Below are 22,915 nucleotides of genomic sequence, written 5' to 3' on the forward strand. Positions count from 1 at the left end.
TTGGGGATATTTTGGGGACACTTTGGGGACTATTTGGCTGTATTTTGGGGGTTATTCAGGGATATTTTGGGGACATTTTGGGGACATTTTGGGGATATTTTGGGGACACTTTGGGCACTATTTTGCTGTATTTTGGGGATATTTTGGGGACACTTTGGGGACCATTTTGCTGCATTTTGGGGGTTATTCAGGGATATTCTGGGGATATTTTGGGGAATATTTTGCTGTATTTTGGGGGCTATTCAGGGATATTTTGGGGACTATTTGGCTGCATTTTGGGGTTATTCGGGGATATTTTGGGGATATTTTGGGGGTTATTCAGGGACATTTTGGGGACCATTTTGCTGGATTTTGGGGATATTTTTGGGATATTTTGGGGACCATTCTGCTGCATTTTGGGGTGCTCCCTGCCCCCCCAGGGCTCCCTGTCGGAGCGCGCGGGGTCGGCGCTGCGCTGCCTCAACCTCCTGAGCATCCTCTGCTTCCCCGCGGCCGTGGTGCTGCTGCTGCCCTCCGTCACCCCGGGTGAGTCTGGGGGTGTGGGGCACCCCAAAATCGGGGTTCACCCCTCGGGGGAACCCCCAAAACCCGCTGAGCCCCCCCAAATTCCCTCAGTGGGCGCCGCCTTCGCGCTGGGCATCCACACCGTGCTCTTCCTCAAGCTCTTCTCCTTCCACGACGTCAACAAGTGGTGCCGCCAGCGCCCCCAAAACGCCCCAAAAACGCCCCAAAAACCGCCCCAGGGGGGTGAGGAAGGTACCGAGGGGGTTTGGGGGGGTTACAGCCACCCCCAGGCTCAATTTGGGGGTTCACCGAGGGGTCCCCAGCCCGCAGAGCCAACGGGGACGTGGCGCACCGAGAGGTGGAGTACCCGGAGAACCTCAGCTACCGCAGTGAGTGGGGGGCAAAATGCCCCAAAATATCCCAAAATCACACCAAAATGTCCCCAAAATATCACCAAAATACCCCCCAAAATATCCCCAAAATATCCCCCAAATATTCCCAAAATATCCCCCAAAATATCCCTAAAATCCCTCCCGAAATATCCCCAAAATCCCCTCAAAGTCACCCCAAAATCACCCCAAAATATCCCCAAAATACCCCCAAATATTCCCAAAATATCCCTAAAATCACCCCAAAATATCCCCCAAATTATCCCTGAAATCACCTCAAAATATCCCCAAAATACCCCCAAAAATATCACCAAAATATCCCAAATTATCCCCAAAATATCCCCCAAAATATCCCCAAAATATCCCCAGAATCAACCCTAAATATCCCCAAAATATCACCAAAATATCCTCAAAATATTCCTAAAATCACCTCAAAATATCCCCAAAATACCCCCAAAAATATCACCAAATATCCCAAATTATCCCAAATATATCCCCCAAAATCACCCCAAAATACCCCAAAATATCCCCAAAATCACCCCAAAATACCCCCAAAATATCCCCCAAAATATCCCCAACATATCCCCAAAATATCCCCCAAAATATTCCCAAAATCACCCCAAAATATCCCCCAAAATATCCCCAAAATCACCCCAAAGTACCCCCAAAATAACCCCCAAAATATCCCCCAAAATATCCCCCAAAATATCCCCGAAATCACCTCAAAATATCCCCAAAATACCCTCAAAAATATCACCAAAATATCCCCAAAATATCCCCCAAATACCCCCCAAAATATCCCCAAAATCACCCCAAAAATACCCCAGAATCACCCCAATGTACCCCCAAAATATTCCCAAAATATCCCCAAATTCACCCCAAAATATCCCCAAAATACTCCCCCAAAATAACCCCAAAATACCTCAAAATATCCCCCAAAATATTCCCAAAATCACCCCAAAAATATCCCCAAAATCACCCCAAAATACCCCAAAATATCCCTAGAATCAACCCAAAATATCCCCCAAAATATCCCCCAAAATATCCCCCAAAATATCCCCCAAAATATCCCCAAAATCCCTCCCAAAATATCCCTAAAATCCCTCCCAAAATATCCCCAAAATCACCCCAAATTATCCCCAAAATATCCCTAAAATCCCTCCCAAAATATCCCCAAAATATCCCCAAAATCCCTCTCAAAATATCCCCAGAATCAACCCAAAATATCCCCAAAATATTCCCCAAAATACCCCTCAAAATATCCTCAAAATCCCTCCCAAAATATCCCCAAAATATCCCTAAAATCCCTCCCAAAATATCCCCAAAATATCCCGCAAAATATCCCCAAAATATCCCTAAAATCACCCCAAAATCCCTCCCAAAATATCCCCAAAATCACCCCAAAATACCCCAAAATATCTGCAAAAAACTTCTAGAAGTGCCCAAATAATACCCCCCAGAATACCCCAAAATATCCCCAAAATTACCCCAAAATATCCCTAAAATCCCCCCAAAATATCCCCAAAATACTCCTAAAAGTGCCCAAAAAATACCCCCCGAAATACCCCAAATCACCCCAAAATCACCCCAAAATATCCCTAAAATCCCCCAATCACCCCAAAATCCCCCCAAAATCTTCCTAAAAGATTCCCAAAATGCCCCCAAAATTCCCCCTCAACCCCCAAATTCCCCCAAAATGTTTTTGGGGTGTTCTTGGGTGGTTTTGGGGCGTTTTTGGGGTGATTTTAGGGTGTTTTGGGCTGGTTTTGGGGTGTTTTTGGGGGTTCCTGGGGGTGTATTTGGGCTGTTTTTGGGGTGGTTTTGGGGTGTATTTGGGGTGTTTTTGGGGGTGTTTTTGGGGTGTTCCTGTGGCTGTTTTCGGGGGGGTTTTGGGGTGGTTTTGGGATGTTCCTGGGGGTGTTTTTGGGATGTTCCTGGGGGCGTTTTTGGGCAGGTTTTGGGGTGTTCCTGGGTGTTTTTGGGATGTTCCTGGGGGTGTTCTTGGGGCGTTTTTGGTGGATTTTTTGAGGCTGTTTTAGGGGTGGTTTTGGGATGTTCCTGGGGGCGTTTTTGGGATGTTCCTGGGGGTGTTTTTGGGGTGTTTTTGGGATTTTTCTGGGGGTGTTTTTGGGGTATTTTCAGGGGTATTTTCAGGGTGTTCCTGGGGGTGTTTTTGGGGCATTTTTGGTGGATTTTTTGAGGCTGTTTCAGGGGTGATTTTGGGATGTTCCTGGGGGCGTTTTTGGGGTGTTTTCGGGGTGTTTTTAGGATGTTCCTGGGGGTGGTTTTGGGCTGGTTTTGGGGTGTTCCTGGGGCATTTTTGGGATGTTCCTGGGGGCATTTTCCGGGTGATTTTGGGATGTTCCTGGGGGCGTTTTTGGGGTGTTTTTGGGATGTTCCTGAGGCTGTTTCAGGGGTGGTTTTGGGATGTTCCTGGGGGCATTTTCCGGGTGTTTTTGGGATGTTCCTGGGGATGTTTTTGGGGTATTTTCAGGGTATTTTTGGGGTGTTCCTGGGGGCGTTTTTGGGCTGGTTTTGGGGTGTTCTTGGGGGCGGTTTTGGGGTATTTTCAGGGTGTTCTTGGGGGCGTTTTTGGGGTTTCTTTGGGGTGTTCCTGGGGGCATTTTTGGGGTATTTTCAGGGTGTTTTTGGGATGTTCCTGGGGACGTTTTCGGGCTGGTTTTGGGGTGTTCCTGGGGGCGTTTTTGGGGTATTTTCGGGGTGTTCCTGGGGGCGTTTTTGGGGTGTTTTCGGGGTGGTTTTGGGATGTTCCTGGGGGTGGTTTTGGGCAGGTTTTGGGGTATTTTTGGGGTGTTTTTGGGAGTGTTTCGGGGTCCCTGAGCCGTGTCCCCCCAGACCTGTACTATTTCCTGCTGGCCCCCACCCTCTGCTACGAGCTGAACTTCCCGCGCTCCCCCCGCCTCAGGAAACGCTTCCTGCTGCGCCGCCTCTGCGAGATGGTCGGGGCTTGGGGGTCCCGGGGGGGTTTGGGGGGATTTAAGGGGGTCCCAGGGGGAGTTTTGGGGAGGTTTGGGGGGGTTTGGGGGGTCCCAGGAGGGGTTTGGGGGGTCCCAGAGAGGATTTGGGGGATGTTTGTTGGATCCCTGGGGGGGTTTGAGGGGTCCCAGGGGGGATTTGGGGGTCCCAGGGGGGGTTTGGGGGGTCCCAGGAGGGATTTGGGGGGTCCTAGGGTGGGTTTGGGGGATCCCAGGGTGGGTTTGGGGGGAGTTTGGGGGTCCCAGGAGGGAATTGAGGGAGGTTTGAGGGGATTTGGGGGATCCTGGGGGGGGTTTTGAGGGTCCCAGGGTGGATTTGGGGGAGGTTTGGGGGGTCCCGGGGGGGATTTGTGGGGATTTAGGGGGTCCCAGAGGGGGGTTTGGGGGTCCCCAGGGTGGGTTTGGGGGTCCCAGGGGGGATTTGGGGGTCCCTGAATTCCGGGGGGTCTCTGAATTGGGTCTGGGGTCTCACTGCCCCTCCCCCCCCTCAGCTTTTCTTCACGCAGCTCCAGGTGGGGCTGATCCAGCAGGTGAGGGGGGGGAGGGGGGGATTTGGGGCATTTTGGGGGAATTTGGGGGGATTTTGGGAGGTTTTGGGTTTTTTGGGAGGTTTTTGGGGATTTTGGGGATTTTTGGGAGATTTTTGGGGGCATTTTTGGGAGGTTTTGGGGGATTTTTGGGTGGTTTTTGGGAGGTTTTGGGGTTTTTTTGGGAGGTTTTTGGGGATTTTTGGGAGGGGTTTTGGGGGATTTTTGGGGCATTTTTGGGGGATTTTTGGGGTTTTGGGGATTTTTAGGAGGAGTTTGGGGGATTTTGGGGAATTTTGGGGAGGTTTTGGGGGTTTTGGGGAGGATTTTTGGGAGGATTTTGGGGATTTTGGGGAGGTTTTTGGGGATTTTTTGGGAGGTTTTTGGGAGATTTTTGGGTGGTTTTTCGGGAGGATTTTGGGGGATTTTTGGGAGATTTTGGGGGATTTTTGGGAGGATTTTGGGGATATTTGGGGTTTTGGGGATTTTTGGGAGGTTTTTGGCATTTTGGGGGATTTTTGGGGGCATTTTTGGGAGGTTTTGGGGAATTTTTGGGGTTTTGGGGATTTTTGGGAATTTTGCGGGATTTTTGGGGTTTTGGGGGGATTTTGGGAGGTTTTTGGGAGGTTTTGGAGATTTTGGGGAGGTTTTTGGGATTTTGGGGGGATTTTTGGGGATTTTTGGGTTGTTTTGGGGCTTTTGGGGGATTTTTGGGGGGATTTTAGGGGGTTTTATGATATTTTTGGGATTTTTGGGGCAAATTTTGGGGTTTTTTTAATTTCTTGGGGTTTTATTGAGGATTTTGGGGTTTTTGGGGGAAATCTTTGGCTTTTTTAATGATTTTTTGAAGTTTGGGTTGATTTTGGGGGATGTTGGGGGGGTGTTTTGGGTTTTTTTGCAGTTTTTGGGGTTTTCTCATGGTTTTGGGGGGGTTTTCTTTGTTTTTTGAGGCCTTTAGAGTCTCTTGGGGATTTTTTAGGTTTTTTTTTTTTTTGGGGGGGATTTTTGAGGGTTTTGTGGGATTTTTGTGAGTTTTTTTATTATTTTTTGCAGGTTTTGAGGCTTTTTAGGGCTTTTTTTGGCTTTTTTGGCTTTTTTTGGGGTTTTAGGGGGGAGTTTTGGGGCTTTTTGTTTTTTGTATTTTGGGGGAGAAATTTTGGGTGATTTTGGGCATTTTTAGACTTTTTTTTGTGGTTTTGGGTGGGATTTTTGTTGTTTTTTGGGTGGTTTTAGAATTTTGGGGAATTTCGGGGTGTTTTTGGGATATTTTGGGGTGTTTTTGGGATATTTTTGGGTGTTTTTGGGATATTTTGGGTATTTTGGGTGCTGCAGCCGCTCTTTTCCCCGTTTGCAGTGGATGGTTCCCACCATCCAAAATTCCATGAAACCTTTTCGGGTGAGTCTGGGGGGGCTCCGCAGCCCCCTCCCCAAATTCCCCAAAATCCCCAAAATTCCCCCAAAAATTCCCCCAAAATCTCCCAAATTTCCCCCAAAATTCCCCCAAAAATTCCTCCAAAATCTCCCCAAAATTCCCCCCAAAATCTCCCAGATTTCCCCCAAAATCTCCCAAATTCCTCCAAAATTCCCTGCCAAAAACCTTAATTACCTCAAATTCCCACAAATTCCCCCAAATTCTCCCCAAAATTCCCCAAATTCCCCCAAAATTCCCTGTCAAAAACCTAAATTCCCCAAAATTCCCCCCAAAATTCCCCAAATTCTCCCCAAAATCTCCCAAATTCCCAAAGAATTCCCTGCCAAAAACCTGAATTCCCTCAAATTCCCACAAATTCCCCCCAAAATTCCCCAAATTTCCCCAGAATTCCCTGCCAAAAACCTGAATTACCCCAAATTCCCACAAATTCCCCCAAATTCTCCCAAAGTTCCCCAAATTCCCCCAGAATTCCCTGACAAAAACCTGAATTCTCCCAAATCCCTCCAAAATACCCAAATTTCCCCAAAATTACCCCCAAAATCTCCAAATTCCCCCAGAATTCCCTGCCAAAAACTGAATTAACCCAAAATTCCCCCAAAATCCCCACAAATTCCCCAAAATTCTCCCAAATTTCCCCCAAAATCTCCAAATTCCCCAAGAATTCCCTGACAAAAATCTGAATTTCCCCTAATCCCCCAAATTCACCTGAATTCCCTCAAAAATCTCCCTGAATTCCCCAAAATTCCCCCCAAAATTCCCAAAATTCCCCCAAAATTCCCTGACAAAAACCTGAATTACCCCAAATTCTCCCCCAAATCCCCCCAAAATCTCCGCAAATTCCCCCAAAATCTCCCAAAATTCCCCCCAAAATCTCCAAATTCCCCAAGAATTCCCTGCCAAAAACCTGAATTTCCCCAAATTCCCCCCAAAATCTCCCCGAATTCCCCCCAAATTCCCCAAAATTCTCCCAAATTTCCCCCCAAAATCTCCAAATTCCCCAAGAATTCCCAGCCAAAAATCTGAATTTCCCCTAATCCTCCAAATTCCCCTGAATTCCCCCAAAAATCTCCCTGAATTCTGCCAAAATTCCCCCAAAAATCTCCCTGAATTCCCCAAATTCTCCCCAAAATTCCCCCAAAATTTCTCAAATTCCCCCAAGAATTCCCTGACAAAAACCTGAATTACCCCAAATTCCCCCCAAAATCTCCCCAAATTCTCCCAAAATTCCCCAAATTCCACCAGAATTCCCTGACAAAAACCTGAATTACCCCAAATTCCCCCCAAAATCCCCCCAAATTCCCCCCAAAATTCCCCAAATTCCCCCAGAATTCCCTGCCAAAAACCTGAATTACCCCAAATTCCCCCCAAAATCTCCCCAAATCCCCCAAAAATCCCCCAAAATCCCCCCAAAATTCTCCCAAATTCCCCCAGAATTCACTGCCAAAAACCTGAATTCTCCCAAATCCCCCCGAAATTCTCCCCAAAATCTCCCAAATTCCCCCAGAATTCCCTGACAAAAACTTGAATCTCCCCAAAATCCCCCAAATTTCCCCAAAATTCCCCAAATTCCCCTGAAATCTCCCCAAAATTCCCCCAAATCCCCCCGAATTCCCCCCAAATCCCCCCAGAATTTCCCCGAAATTGCCCTAAATTCCCCCAAAATCCCCTTAAAATCCCAACAAACCCCCCCAAAAATCCCAAATTCCTCCCAAATCCCCCTCAAAAATCCCCAAATAATCCCAAATTCTCTCAAAATCCCCCAAAATTCCCCAAATTCTCTCAAAATCCCCCTTCAATTTCCCCTCCAAATCCCCAAATCCATCCCCAAAACCCCCAAAACCCCAAATTCCCCCAATTCCTTCCTCAAACCCCCCAAAATCCCCCCAAGAAAACCCCAAAAATCTGAAAATCTCCCTAAATCCCCCCAAAAACCCCCAAAATCCCAAAAAATCCCGAATTTCTCTTTTGCCCAGGACATGGATTATTCCCGGATCATCGAGCGCCTCCTGAAGCTGGCGGTGAGTCCGGAACCCCAAAATCCCCAAATTTACCCCAAAATCCTCCTGAACCCTCCCCAAAAAACCCAAAAAATCTGAATTTTCCAAAAAAATCCTCATTTTTTTTCTCAAAAATCCCCCTAAAATCCCCCCAAAATCCCCCAAATTTCCCCCAACATCTCCAAAATCCCACTGAACCCTCCCCAAAATAGCCCCAAAAATCTGAATTTTCCCCCAAAATCCTCATTTTTCCCACTAAAATCCCCCTAAAATCCCCCCAAAATCCCCCAAAAAATCCAAATTTCTCCTCAAATCCCCCCAAAAAAACCAAATTCCCCCCAAAATCCCCCAAAAAACCCAACTTCCCCCAAAGATTCCCTCCAAAAAACCCAAATCCCCCCAAAAAACCCCAAAAATCTGAATTTTCCCCCAAAATCCTCATTTTTCCCACTAAAATCCCCCCAAATTCCCCCCAAAACTCCAAATTTCTCCCCAAAAACCCCCCAAAAATCTGAATTTTCCCCCAAATCCTCTTTTTTTTTCCCACTAAAATGCCCCCAAAATACCCCAAAAACTCCAAATTTCTCCCCAAATCCCCCAAAAAAATCCAAAAATCTGAATTTTCCCCATAAAATCCTCATTTTTTCCCAAAAATCCCCCTAAAATTCCCCCAAAATCCCCAGAAATTCCAAATTTCTCCCCAAAAACCCCCAAAAATCTGAATTTTCCCCCCAAATCCTCATTTTTCCCCACTAAAATCCCACTAAAATCACCCCAAAATCCCCCGAAAACTCCAAATTTCTCCCCAAATCCCCCGAAAAATCTGAATTTTTTCCCAAAACTCTGAATTTTCCCCCAAAAATCTGAAATTTTCCCCAAAAATCCTCCTTTTTCCCCCCTAAAATCCCCCGAAAACTCCAAATTTCTCCCCAAATTCCCCCCAAAAATTCTCATTTTTCCCCAAAAATCTGAATTTTCCCCCAAAATCCTCATTTTTCCCCTTTAAAATCCCCCCAAAATCCCCCTAAAATCTCCCCAAAACCCCAAATTCCTCCCCATACCCCCCCCAAATTCCTCCCCTAAAACCCCCCCCAGGTGTAATTTTCCCAAAATCTCCGTTTTTTGCCCCAAAAGGTGCCGAACCACCTGATCTGGCTGATTTTCTTCTATTGGTTCTTCCACTCGTGTCTGAACGCGGGGGCGGAGCTGCTGCGCTTCGGGGACCGCCAGTTCTACCGCGACTGGTGGTGAGATTTGGGGCAAATTCAGGCGATTTTGGGAAAATTCAGGTTTTTGGGTTTTTTTGGGGGAGAAATTTGGGGTTTTCGGGGGATTTTGGGGGGATTTTAGGGGGATTTTAGGGGGAAAATTCAGAGTTTTGGGGGCGGAGCTGCTGCGCTTCGGGGACCGCCAGTTCTACCGCGACTGGTGGTGAGATTTGGGGGGAATTCCGGGGATTTTGGGCAATTTTGGGAATTTTGGGGGGATTTTTGGGGGGATTTTGGGGGATATTGGCGGAAAATTCAAGATTCTGGAGGGGTTTTAGAGGGATTTTGGGGGGATTTTAGTGGGAAAAAATGAGGATTTTTTTGGGAAAATTGAGATTTTTGGGGGGGATTTGGGGAGAAATTTGGATTTTTCGGGGCATTTTGGGGGGATTTTGGGGGATATTGGCGGAAAATTTGAGATTCCGGAGGGGTTTTAGAGGGATTTTGGGGGATTTTGGGGGGATTTTGGGGAGAAATTCGGAATTTTGGGGGATTTTGGGAAGAAATTTGGAATTTTGGGGGGATTTTTGGGGGGATTTTGGGGGATATTGGCGGAAAATTCGAGATTCTGGAGGGGTTTTAGAGGGATTTTAGGGGATTTTGAGGAGTTTTTTTTGGGATTTTGGGGGAAATTCGGAGTTTGGGGTGAATTTGGGGAATTTTGGGGTGAATTTGGGGTGATTTTGGGGTGCCTGAGCCCCGTTTTTGCCGCAGGAATTCGGAATCCGTCACCTACTTGGGGGAATTTGGGATTTTGGGGGGATTTGAGGAGGATTTTTTGGGTGAATTTGGGATTTTTGGGTGGGTTTTGGATGAATTTGGGATTTTGGGGTGAATTTGGGATTTTGGGGAGTTTTTTGGGGTGATTTTGGGGAATTTTTGGGGGCTTTGAGTGGGATTTTCTGTGGATATTAGGGAGATTTTGAAGGATTTTGGGAGGATTTTTGGGGTATTTTTGGGGTATTTTAGGGGAATTTGGGGTTTTGGGGTGGATTTGGGATTTGGGAGGATTTTGGGGTGATTTTGGGGTGATTTTGGGGTGCCTGAGCCCCGTTTTTGCCACAGGAATTCGGAATCCGTCACCTACTTCTGGCAGAACTGGAACATCCCCGTGCACAAGTGGTGCCTCAGGTGGGGATTTGGGGGATTTTTGGGGGATTTTTGGGCATTTTGGGGGAATTTTGGGGGTTTTGGGGTTTTGGGGGAATTTGGGTTTTTGGGGGGATTTTCGGGGGAATTTGGGGTTTTTCTGGGGGATTTTGGGGGGAATTTGGGGTTTTTTGGGGGGATTTGGGGTTTTTTGGGGGGATTTTCGGGGGAATTTGGGGAATTTTGGGGACGAATTTGGTGAATTTTGGGGGGGAATTTGGAGTTTTTGGGGACGAACTTGGAGTTTCTGGGGAATTTGGGGTTTTTGGGGGGATTTTGGGGAGAATTTGGGGGATTTTGGGGAGGAATTTGGGGAAATTTTGGGGGGAATTTGGAGTTTTTGGGGAGGAACTTGGGGTTTTTGGGAAATTTGGGGGGTTGAGCGGGATTTTGGGGGAATTTGGGTTTTTGGGGGGATTTGGGGGGAATTTGGGGTTTTCGGGGGATTCTGGGGGGAGTTTGGGGGTTTTTGGGGGATTTTCGGGGGAATTTGGGTTTTGGGGGGGATTTTGGGGGGAATTTGGGTTTTTTGGGAGTTTTTGGGGGAGATTTGGGGCAGCTGAGGGAGATTTTTGGGAGGAATTTGTTTTTTTGGGGGGATTTAGGGGGGATTTGGGGTTTTTGGAGGAGAATTTGGGGGTTTTTGGGGATTTGGGGTTTTTGGGGGGATTTTGGGGAGGAATTTGGGGGATTTTGGGGGATTTTGGGGAGGAATTTGGGGAATTTTTGGGGGAGTTTGGAGTTTTTGGGGAGGAACTTGGGGTTTTTGGGAAATTTGGGAGGTTGAGGGGGATTTTGGGGAAATTTGGGGTTTTTGGGGGTTTTTGGGGGAGATTTGGGGCGGTTGAGGGAGATTTTTGGGAGGAATTTGGTTTTTTGGGGGGATTTAGGGGGGATTTGGGGTTTTTGGAGGAGAATTTGGGGGTTTGGGGGATCGGTTTTTGGAGCATTTTGAGGGGATTTTGGGGGGATTTGGGGGTTTTTGGGCAGGAATTTGAGGTATTTGGAACAGAATTTGGGGAATTTTGGGGCAGGAATTTGGGGGTTTTGGGCAAGAATTTAGATTGTCTTGGGGCAGGAATTTGGGAATTTTAGGACAGAACTTGGGGAATTTTGGGGCAGAAATTTGGGCTTTTTGGGGCAGAAATTTGGGGTTTTTGGGACAGAATTTGGGGAACTTTGGGGGGGTTTTTTGGGGCAGGAATTCGGGTCAATCGGGGCACTTTGCCCCCCCCATTTTTGGGGTGCCACGGTGGATTTTGGGGTGGTTTTGGGGTGGTTTTTGGGGTGCCAGGTCGGATTTTGGGGTGATTTTTGGGGTGCCACGGTGGTTTTTGGGGTGATTTTTGGGGTGCCACGGCAGTTTTTGGGGTGGTTTTTGGGGTGGTTTTTGGGGTGCCACGGTGGTTTTTGGGGTGCCCCGGTGGTTTTTGGGGTGGTTTTTGGGGTGCCACGGCGGTTTTTGGGGTGCCAGGGTGGATTTTGGGGTGATTTTTGGGGCGGTTTTTGGGGTGGATTTTGGGGTGCCACAGCGAGTTTTGGGGTGCCACGGCAGATTTTGGGGTGATTTTTGGGTGCCACGGCAGTTTTTGGGGTGTTTTTTGGGGTGCCACAGTGGTTTTTGGGGTGGTTTTTGGGGTGGTTTTTTGGGTGGTTTTTGGGGTGGTTTTTGGGGTGCCACAGCGGTTTTTGGGGTGTTTTTTGGGGTGCCACGGCGGATTTTGGGGTTCCACGGCAGTTTTTGGGGTGGTTTTTGGGGTGTTTTTTGGGGTGTTTTTTGGGGTGGATTTTGGGTTGGTTTTTGGGGTGCCACAGCGGATTTTGGGGTGATTTTTGGGGTGCAGGCACTTCTACAAGCCGATGCTGCGGCGGGGGGTGGGGAGGCGCACGGCGCAGGCGGCCGTGTTCCTCGCGTCCGCCTTCTTCCACGAGGTCAGTGCGCCCCAAAATCCCACTGGGAACCCCAAAATCCCAGGGGAAATCCCAAATTCCCACAGGGAACCCCAAAATCCCACAGGGAACCCCAAAATCACACAGGGAAACCCAAAAATCCAATAGGGAAAACCAAAATCCAACAGGGAACCCCAAATTCCTACAGGGAAACCCAAAATCCCACAGGGAACCCCAAAATCCCAGGGGAAATCCCAAATTCCCAAAGGGAACCCCAAATTCCCAAAGGGAACCCCAAATTCCCAGGGGGGAATCCCAAACCCAGCAGGGACCCCGAAATTCCCAAAGGGAAAACAAAATTCCCAAAGGGAAAAACAAAATTCCCAAAGGGAAAAACAAAATCCCATAGGGAACCCCAAAATCCCAAAGGGAAATCCCAAATTCCCAAAGGGAAAACCAAAATCCAACAGGGACCCCGAAATTCCCAAAGGGAAAACCCAAAATTCCCAGCAGGAAATCCCAAATCCAGTGGGGACCCCAAAATTCCCAAAGGGAAAACCAGAAATCCAGCAGGGAAAACCCAAATTCCCAAAGGGAAATCCCAAATTCCCACGGGGAAATCCCGAAATTCCCAAAGGGAAATCCCAAATTCCCAAAGGGAAAACCCAAATTCCCAAAGGGAAATCCCAAATTCCCAAAGGGAAAACCCAAATTCCCAAAGGGAAATCCCAAATTCCCACAGGGAAAACCCAAATTCCCAAAGGGAACCCCAAAATTCCAAAGGGAAAACCAAAATTCCCATCAGGAACCCCAAATTCCCAAAGGGAAATCCCAAATCTGACAGGGACCCCGAAATTCCCAAAGGGAAATCCCAAAATTCCCAAAGGGAAACCCAAAATCACACAGGGAACCCCAAAATCCCACAGGGAAAACCCAAATTCCCAAAGGGAAATCCCAAATTCCCAAAGGGAAAACCCAAATCCAGCAGGGACCCCGAAATTCCCAAAGGGAACCCCAAATTCCCAAAGGGAAATCCCAAAATCCCACAGGGAACCCCAAATCCGACAGGGAAAACCAAATTCCCAAAGGGAACCCAAAATTCCCAAAGGGAACCCCGAAATTCCCAAAGGGAACCACAAATTCCCAAAGGGAAAACCCAAATTCCCAAAGGGAATCCCAAAATTCCCAAAGGGAAAACCCAAATTCCCAAAGGGAAAACCCCAAATTCCCAAAGGGAAAACCCCGAATTCCCAAAGGGAAATCCCAAAATTCCCAAAGGGAAATCCCAAATTCCCAGGGGAAAACCCAAATTCCCAAAGGGAAATCCCAAATTCCCAGGGGAAATCCCAAATTCCCAAAGGGAAATCCCAAAATTCCAGGGGAAATCCCAAATTCCCAAAGGGAAATCCCAAATTCCCAAAGGGAAATCCCAAAATTCCCAAAGGGAAATCCCAAATTCCCAAAGGGAAATCCCAAAATTCCCAAAGGGAACCCCAAAATTCACAAAGGGAAATCCCAAATTCCCAAAGGGAACCCCAAATTCCCAGGGGAAAACCCAAATTCCCAAAGGGAACCCCAAAATCCCAAAGGGAACCCCAAAATCCCACAGGGAAAACCAAAATTCCCAATGGGAACCCCAAATTCCCAAAGGGAACCCCAAATTCCCAAAGGGAAATCCCAAATTCCCAAAGGGAACCCCAAATTCCCACAGAGAACCCCAAAATCCCAGGGGAAAACCCAAAATCCCAAAGGGAAATCCCAAATTCCCAAAGGGAAATCCCAAATCCAACAGGGAAAACCAAAATTCCCATGGGGAAATCCCAAATTCCCAAAGGGAAATCCCAAATTCCCACAGGGAACCCCAAAATCCCACAGGGAACCCCAAAATCCAATAGGGAAATCCCAAAATTCCCACAGGGAAATCCCGAAATTCCCAAAGGGAACCCCACATTCCCAAAGGGAAATCCCAAATTCCCAAAGGGAAATCCCAAATTCCCAAAGGGAAATCCCAAAATTCCCAAAGGGAACCCCAAATTCCCAAAGGGAAAACCGAAATTCCCAAAGGGAAATCCTGAAATTCCCAAAGGGAAATCCCAAATTCCCACAGGGAACCCCAAATTCCCACAGGGAACCCCAAAATCCCACAGGGAACCCCAAAATCCCAAAGGGAAATCCCAAATTCCCAAAGGGAAATCCCAAATCTGACAGGGACCCCGAAATTCCCACAGGGAACCCCAAAATCCCACAGGGAAAACCCAAATTCCCAAAGGGAACCCCAAATTCCCAAAGGGAAATCCCAAATTCCCAAAGGGAAATCCCAAATTCCCAAAGGGAAATCCCAAAATTCCCAAAGGGAAAACCCAAATCCAACAGGGACCCCGAAATTCCCAAAGGGAACCCCAAATTCCCAAAGGGAACCCCAAATTCCCAAAGGGAACCCCAAATTCCCAAGGGGAAAACCCAAATTCCCAGGGGAAATCCAAATTCCCAAAGGGAAATCCCAAAATTCCCAAAGGGAAATCCCAAATCCAGTGGGGACCCTGAAATTCCCAAAGGGAAAAACAAAATTCCCATTGGGAACCCCAAAATCCCACCAGGGAACCCCCAAAATCCAACTGGGAAACCCAAAATCCAACTGGGAACCCTGAAATTCCCGCCCAGAACCCCCAAATTTCAGCGGGGAACCCCCAAAATTCCTGCCGAGACCCCCAAAATCCCGGGGGAACCCCAAAATCCCATTGGAAGACCCCAAAATCAGGGGGGAACCCCAAAATCCCGCTCAGAACCCCAAAATTCCCACCCAGAACCCCCAAAATTCCCGCCCAGAACCCCCAAAATCCAACTGGGAACCCCAAAATCAGGGGGGGAACCCCAAAATCCCATTGGGAGACCCCAAAATCAGGGGGGGAACCCCAAAATCCCGCTCAGAACCCCAAAATTCCCACCCAGAACCCCCAAATTCCCGCCCAGAACCCCCAAAATCCGGGGGGAACCCCAAAACCCGCGGGGGGGTCCCCCCAAACCCGGGGGTCCCCCAATGGCGCCGTCCCCGCAGTACCTGGTGAGCGTCCCCCTGCGGATGTTCCGGCTCTGGGCCTTCATGGGCATGGCGGCGCAGGTGAGCACCCCGAAATCCGGACACCCCGAAATCCGGGACACCAAAAATGGGGAACCCCAAAAAATGGGGAACACCAAAAACGGGAACCCCAAAATCCAGGGCACACCAAAAATGGGGAACCCCAAAATCCGGGAACCCCGAAATCGGGCACCCCGAAATCGGGGGACACCAAAATCTGGGCACACCCCATAACCTGGGCACACCAAAATCGGGACACCCCAAAATCCGGGGCACCCCAAAAACGGGAACCCCAAAAATGGGGGATCCCTAAAATGGGGGACACCGAAAATGGGGGACACCGAAAATGGGCAACCCCAAAAATGGGGAAGCCCAAAAATCTGGACACACCAAAAACAGGACACCCCAAAATCCAGGGAAAACCAAAATCTGCAGAGCCCCAAAATCCAGGGAACCCCAAAAATGGGGAACCCCAAAATCCGGGGCACCTTAAAAATGGGGGACACCAAAAACAGGGAACCCCAAAAATGGGGAAAACCAAAAATGGGCAACCCCAAAAACAGGAACCCCAAAATCGGGGAAGCACAAAAATGGGGGACACTGAAAATGGGGAACCCCCAAGAACGGGGAACCCCAAAAAACTGGGCACACCAAACATGGGGAACACCAAAAACGGGGAACACCAAAAACGGGGGACCCCAAAATCTGGGGAGCCCCAAAAATGGGAAACCCCAAAAACGGGGGACACCAAAAAACTGGGCACACTAAAAATGGGGGACACCAAAAACGGGAACCCCAAAAATGGTGAACCCCTAAAATGGGGAATCCCTAAAATGGGGGACACCAAAAACGGGGAACCCCAAAAACGTTTTTGGTATCCCCCAAAACCGGGGGATACCAAAAATGGGGGAGACCAAAAATGGGAACCCCAAAAATGGGGGATACCAGAAACGGGGACCCCAAAAATGGGGAACCTCAAAACAGGGAACCCCAAAATCGGACCCCAAAAACGGGAACCCCAAAAACGGGAAAGCCCAAAAATGGGGGATCCCAAAAATTGAGAAGCCTAAAATCCAGGGCACCCTAAAAATGGGGCAACACAAAAATGTGGGACACCAAAATTGGGTATCCCAAAAATGGGGAACCCCAAAATCCAGGGCAGCCTAAAAATAGGAGACCTCAAAATTGGGGTACCCCAAAAATGGGGAATCCCAGAAATGGGGGATCCCAAAATCCAAGGGACACCAAAAATGGGCACCCCAAAACCTGGCACCCCAAAAATGAGGAACCCCAAAAATGGGGAACCCCAAAAATGGGGAACCCCAAAAATGGGCACAGGTGACACAGGTGACACTGACATGGCACAGGTGTGACACAGGTGACACAGGAGGTGACACAGGTGCGACACAGGTGACACAGGTGACACGGGGGTGACACAGGTGAGACAGGTGTGACACAGGTGTGACAGGTGACACAGGTGTGACACAGGTGTGACACAGGGGTGACACAGGTGTGACACAGGTGACACAGGTGACACAGGTGTGACACAGGTGACACAGGTGACACAGGTGTGACACAGGTGTGACACAGGTGTGACACAGGTGACACAGGTGTGACACAGGTGAGACACAGGTGACACAGGTGTGACACAGCTGACACAGGAGTGACACAGGTGACACACAGGTGTGACACAGGTGTGACACAGGTGTGACACAGGTGACACAGGTGACACAGGTGTGACACAGGTGTGACACAGGTGTGACACAGGTGACACAGGTGACACAGGTGTGACACAGGTGTGACACAGGTGTGACACAGGTGACACAGGTGACACAGGTGTGACACAGGTGTGACACAGGTGTGACACAGGTGACACACAGGTGTGACACAGGTGACACAGATGTCATTGTCCCCAGATCCCGCTGGCCTGGCTGGTGTCGCGGTTCCTGCGGGGACACTACGGCAACGCGGCCGTGTGGCTGTCCCTGATCCTGGGCCAGCCCGTGGCCGTGCTCATGTATGTGCATGACTATTACGTGTTGCACTGCAACAACACGGGATAACACAGGATAAACCAGAATAAACCGGAACAAACCAGGTTAAACTGGGTTAAACCGGGAATAAACCGGATAAACCACAGAAACCGGAATAAACCGGATAAACCACAGAAACCGGCTCATGTATGTACATGACTATTACGTGTTGCACTGTAACAACACAGGATGACACGGGATAGACCGGGATAGACCACGGAAACCGGGATAGACCGGGTTAAAACCGGAATAACACGGGATAAACCAGGAATAAACCGGAATAAACCGGATAAACCACAGAAACCGGCTCATGTATGTACATGACTATTACGTGTTGCACTGTAACAACACGGGATGACACGGGATAACACGGGTTAAACCCGGGATAAACCGGATAAACCACAGAAACCGGGTTAAACTGGGTTAAACTGGGATAAACCGGAATAAACCGGATAAACCACACAAACCAGCTCATGTATGTGCATGACTATTACGTGTTGCACTGTAACAACACGGGATAACACGGGATAGACCGGGATAAACCAGAATAAACCGGAATAAACCGGGATAAACCGGGTAAACCGGGATAAACCGGAATAAACCGGATAAACCGGGATAAACCAGGATAAATCACACAAACCGGAATAAACCGGATAAACCACACAAACCGGCTCATGTATGTACATGACTATTACGTGTTGCACTGCAACAACACGGGATAACACGGGATAGACCGGGATAAACCGGAATAAACCGGGATAAACCGGGTTAAACCAGATAAACCGGGTTAAACCGGAATAAACCAGGATAAACTGGGAATAAACCGGATAAACCACAGAAACCGGCTCATGTATGTGCATGACTATTACATGTTGCACTGTAACAACACGGGATAACACGGGATAGACCGGGATAAACCGGAATAAACCGGATAAACCACAGAAACCAGCTCTGTGCTCAGTTGTGAACCGGGATAAACTGGGATAAACTGGCTCATGTATGTACATGATTATTATGTGCTGCATTGTAACCCGGGATGGACCGGGATAGACCGGGATAAACTGGGATAAACTGGGATAAACCGGGATAAACTGGGATAGACTGGGATAAACCAGGATAGACTGGGATAAACTGGGATAAACTGGGATAAACCAGGATAGACTGGGATAAACCGGGACAGCCCCAGGATGGAGCCGGGATAAACCGGGTTAAACCGGGATAGACTGGGATAAACCGGGACAGAGCCGGGACAGCCCCGGGACACCCCTGGAACTGCCCCATAGCGACCCCACAGTGACCCCACAGCGACCCCACACCGCCCCCCCCCCCCCGGCCCCGCCGTGACCCCGCAGTGACCCCAGGCCGCCCCTCCCCCCCGTCCCGCCCCCCGGTACCGCCCCCGGTAACGGGACAAAGTGGCTTTGATGGGATCAAAGGCACCGGTAATGGGACACCGGTAATGGGACAGTGACACCGGTACCGGCACCGGTAATGGGACAGTGACACCACCCCCAGCCCGGCACAAAGCGGCTTTGATAACGGGACTGTGACACCGGTAACGGACAGGGGCACCGATACCGGCACAGAGCGGCTTTGATGGGATCAAAGGTACCGGTACCGGTAACGGGACACCGGTAATGGGACACCGGTAATGGGACAGTGACACCGGTAACGGGACAGTGACAGTGACACCGGTACCGCCCCCGGTAACGGCACAGAGCGGCTTTGACGGGATCAAAGGGCTCCGGTAACAGTAACGGGACGGTGACACTGGTAACGGGACCGGCACAAAGCGGCTTTGATGGCATCAAAGGGGTCCAGTAACAGACAGTGACACCCGGTACCGGTAACGGGACAGTGACACCGGTAACGGTAAGGGGACAGTGACACCGCCCCCAGCCCGGCACAAAGCGGCTTTGATAACGGGACCGTGACACCGGTAACTGTAACGGGACCGTGACACTGGTACCAGTACCGGCACCGGCACAGAGCGGCTTTGATGGTATCAAAGGTACCGGTAACGGGACAGCGACACCGGTACTGGTAATGGGACAGCGACACCTGGTACTGGTACCGACACCCCCACCCGGTACCGACACCCGGTACTGACACCTTCACCCGGTACCAACACCCCCACCCGGTACCGACACCCAACACCCACACCCCAACACTGCCACCCCCACCCGGTACCGACACCCGGTACCGACACCCCCACCCGGTACCGACACCCAACACCCACGCCCCAACACTGCCACCCCCACCCGGTACCGGCACCCGGTACCAACACCCGGTACCGACACCCCCACCCGGTACCGGCACCGGCAGCACCGGGGCCCGGGAGTGGGACCGCGACAGTGGCTGGGATGGGACCCCAAATCTGCATATGGAAATCCATAATCTGCATATGGAAATACAAAATCTGCATATGGAAATCCATAATCTGCATATGGAAATACAAAATCTGCATATGGAAATACAAAAATCTGCATATGGAAATACCAAATCTGCATATGGAAATAAAAAATCTACACCTAGAACCCCAAATTCACACCCGGAACCGGGAGAGAACCGGGACAGAACCGGGAGAGGACCGGGACAAAACCGGGAATGAACCGGGAATGAACCGGAACAGAACCGGGACAGAACCGGAAGAGAACAGGGACTGAACCGGGACAGAGCCGGGACAGAACCGGGACAGAACCGGGACAGAACCGGGACAGAACCGGGACAGAAACGGGAGAGAATCGGGAATGAACCGGGACAGAACCGGGAATGAACCGGGAGAGAACCGGGAGAGAACCGGGACAGAACCGGGAATGAACCGGGAATGAACCGGGAGAGAACCGGGACCGCACCGGGACCGCACCGGGACAGAACCGGGACTGAACCGGAAGAGAACCGGGACAGAACCGGGACCGAACCAGGACCGCAGTGCTGGTCCAGTCCCGGTTCTCTCCCGGTTCAGTCCCGGTGCTGCAATCGGTCCCGGTGCAGTCCCGGTTCTGTCCCGGTTCTGTTCCGGTCCCGTTGCGGTTCCCGCAGTGCCGGTGCCGCTGTTGGCGCCGTTCCCGGGGCTGCAGGTGACCCCGGGGCGGTCCCGGTGCGGTTCCGGTTCTATCCCGGTGCCGCAGTCGGTCCCGGTTCTATCCCGGTGCGGTCCCGGTTCCGTCCCGGTGCAGTCCCGGTTCTATCCCGGTGCTGCGGTCGGTCCCGGTTCTATCCCGGTTCCGTCCCGGTGCCGCGGTCGGTTCCGGCGCAGTCCCGGTTTTATGCCGGTTCTATCCCGGTTCCGTCCCGGTGCCGCGGTCGGTCCCGGTTCTATCCCGGTTCTATCCCGGTTCTATCCCGGTTCCGCGGTCGGTCCCGGTTCTATCCCGGTGCAGTCCCGGTTCAGTCCCGGTGCCGCGGTCGGTCCCGGCGCGGTGCCAGGGCCAATTCCCGCAGTCCCGGGGCGGTGCCGGTTCCGGTGCGGTTCCGGTGCGGTCCCAATGCGGTTCCGGTTCTGTCCCGGTGCGGTTCCGTTGCAGTCCCGGTGCAATTCCGGTGTGGTCCCGTTGCAGTTCCGGTGCGGTTCCGGTGCGGTCCCGTTGCAGTCCCGGTGCGGTCCCGGTGCGGTCCCGTTGCAGCCCCAGTTCCATCCCGGTTCTGTCCCGGTTCTGTCCCGGTTCTGTCCCGGTCCCGGTTCCGGTGCGGGCGGGCCGGGATTGGCCGGTCCCGCCCCACCGGCCCCGCCCCACCGGCCCCGCCGTTAAAGCGGCCCCGGGGCGGTTCCGGCCCAGCAGCCATGGGCGGGCGGCGGTGAGCGGGACACCGGCACCGGGATAGAACCGGGACACGGGACACGGGATACCGGGACACCGGGACAGCGGGGACAGCGGGACACGGGGACACCGGAACCGGGACCGGGACAGCGGGGGGATGGAGGCGACACCGGCACCGGGACACGGGACAGCGGGGACAGTGGGGACAGCGGGACACGGGATACCGGGACAGCGGGGACAGCGTGGGGACACCGGCACCGGGACACCGGGGGGACAGGGGGACAGCGGGACACCGGGAGGACAGCGGGGCACCGGGACACGGGATACCGGGACCTGGGACAGCGGGGGGACAGAGGGGGGACACCGGGGACAGCGGGACACGGGAAACGGGATACCGGGACACGGGATACCGGGGACAGCGGGACAGTGGGGACAGTGGGACAGCGGGGGGACAGAGAGGGGACACCGGGACACCTGAGACAGCGGGACACGGGATACCGGGATACCGGGGCACCGGGGGGACAGCGGGATACCGGGACAGCGGGCCACCGGGGGGACAGCGGGGACAGGGGGGGGGACAGAGAGGGGACACCGGGGACAGCGGGGATGGAGGGGACGGGGGGATGGAGGGGGGACACCGGGGACACCGGGACAGAGAGGGACAGCCCGGACACCGAGGGGACACCGGGGACAGCGGGGACACGGGACACGGGATACCGGGGACAGCGGGGACACCGGGGACAGCGGGGGGGACACCGGGGACACTGCGGGGACACCGGGGATGGAAGAGACCGGGGGGGTGGAGGGGGGACACCGGGGACACCGGGACAGAGAGGGACAGCCCGGACACCGGGGGGACACCGGGGACAGCGGGGATGGAGGGGACGGGGGGGGGACACCGGGACACCGGGATACGGGATACCGGGGACATCGGGGTACCGGGACACCGGGAGGACACCGGGGGGAACGGGACAGCGGGACAGCGGGACACCGGGACACGGGACACCGGGGATGGAAGAGACTGGGGGGACACCGAAGGGACACCGGGGACACCGGGACAGAGAAGGACAGCCCGGACACCGGGGACAGCGGGGATGGAGGGGGGACACCGGGGACAGAAAGGGGACATGGAGGGGGGACACCGGGGGTAACCGGGGGGACACCGGGGATGGAGGGGACACCGGGACAGAGGAGACAGCGGGGATGGAGGGGACAGAGAGGGGGACAGGGGGGACCGGGGGGACACCGGGGACACGGGGACAGCAGGACACGGGATACCGGGGGGACACTGGGACAGAGAGGGGACATGGAGGGGGGACACCGGGACACGGGATACCGGGGACAGCGGGGTACCGGGACACGGGATACCGGGACGCCGGGACACCGGGACAGCGGGGACAGCAGGGACACGGCGGCGACACCGGGGATAGGGGACAGAGGAGGACCGGGAGGACATCGGGGACAGCGGTGACAAGGGGGGGACACCGGGACCCCGGGGACACCGGGGGACACCCGGGGTGGCAGCGGGGGGGTCTCGGGGTGTCCCGGGAGCCGCGCGGGGATTTTGGGGACCTGGGTGGCACCGGGTAGTGACAATGGTGACAGTGGCAGCGGATGGCACTTGGGGACAGGGAGGTGGCACCGGGTGACACCAGAGGGTGACAGTGGTGACCATGGCAGCGGGTGGCACTGGGTGGCACTGGGAGGTGACAGTGACCGCGGGTGGCACTTGGGGACCCGGGGAGGTGACAATGGCAGCGGGTGGCACTTGGGGACAAGGAGGTGGCACTTGGGGTGACAATGGTGACAATGGCCGCGGGTGGCACCGGGTGGCACCGGGGAGGTGACAATGGTGACAACGGCACCGGGTGGCACTTGGGGATCCGGGGTGGC

At 52.1% G+C, this 22,915-nt stretch overlaps 1 protein-coding gene across 4 annotated transcripts in view; it reads left to right on the top strand.

The window, feature by feature from the left end:
• Positions 1-17,564, top strand: part of DGAT1 (diacylglycerol O-acyltransferase 1) — a 31,163-nt gene extending 13,599 nt beyond the window's left edge. Inside the window, exons 6-17 of one of the 4 annotated variants that reach the window (XM_072925116.1) lie at positions 420-525; positions 616-756; positions 828-893; positions 3,750-3,853; positions 4,381-4,419; positions 5,771-5,812; positions 7,822-7,866; positions 8,980-9,092; positions 10,179-10,244; positions 12,107-12,194; positions 15,208-15,270; positions 17,145-17,564. In XM_072925116.1, coding sequence (XP_072781217.1) covers positions 420-525; positions 616-756; positions 828-893; positions 3,750-3,853; positions 4,381-4,419; positions 5,771-5,812; positions 7,822-7,866; positions 8,980-9,092; positions 10,179-10,244; positions 12,107-12,194; positions 15,208-15,270; positions 17,145-17,291 — 1,020 coding nt within the window. In that variant the 3' untranslated portion in view covers positions 17,292-17,564. The remainder of the gene's footprint in view (positions 1-419; positions 526-615; positions 757-827; positions 894-3,749; positions 3,854-4,380; positions 4,420-5,770; positions 5,813-7,821; positions 7,867-8,979; positions 9,093-10,178; positions 10,245-12,106; positions 12,195-15,207; positions 15,271-17,144) is intronic. The other 3 variants (XM_072925117.1, XM_072925118.1, XM_072925119.1) reach the window with 3 other exon arrangements.
• The last annotated feature ends 5,351 nt before the right edge of the window (positions 17,565-22,915 follow it).

This window comes from Taeniopygia guttata, chromosome 2, assembly GCF_048771995.1.
Source record: "Taeniopygia guttata chromosome 2, bTaeGut7.mat, whole genome shotgun sequence".
NCBI classification, from domain to species: domain Eukaryota; kingdom Metazoa; phylum Chordata; class Aves; order Passeriformes; family Estrildidae; genus Taeniopygia; species Taeniopygia guttata.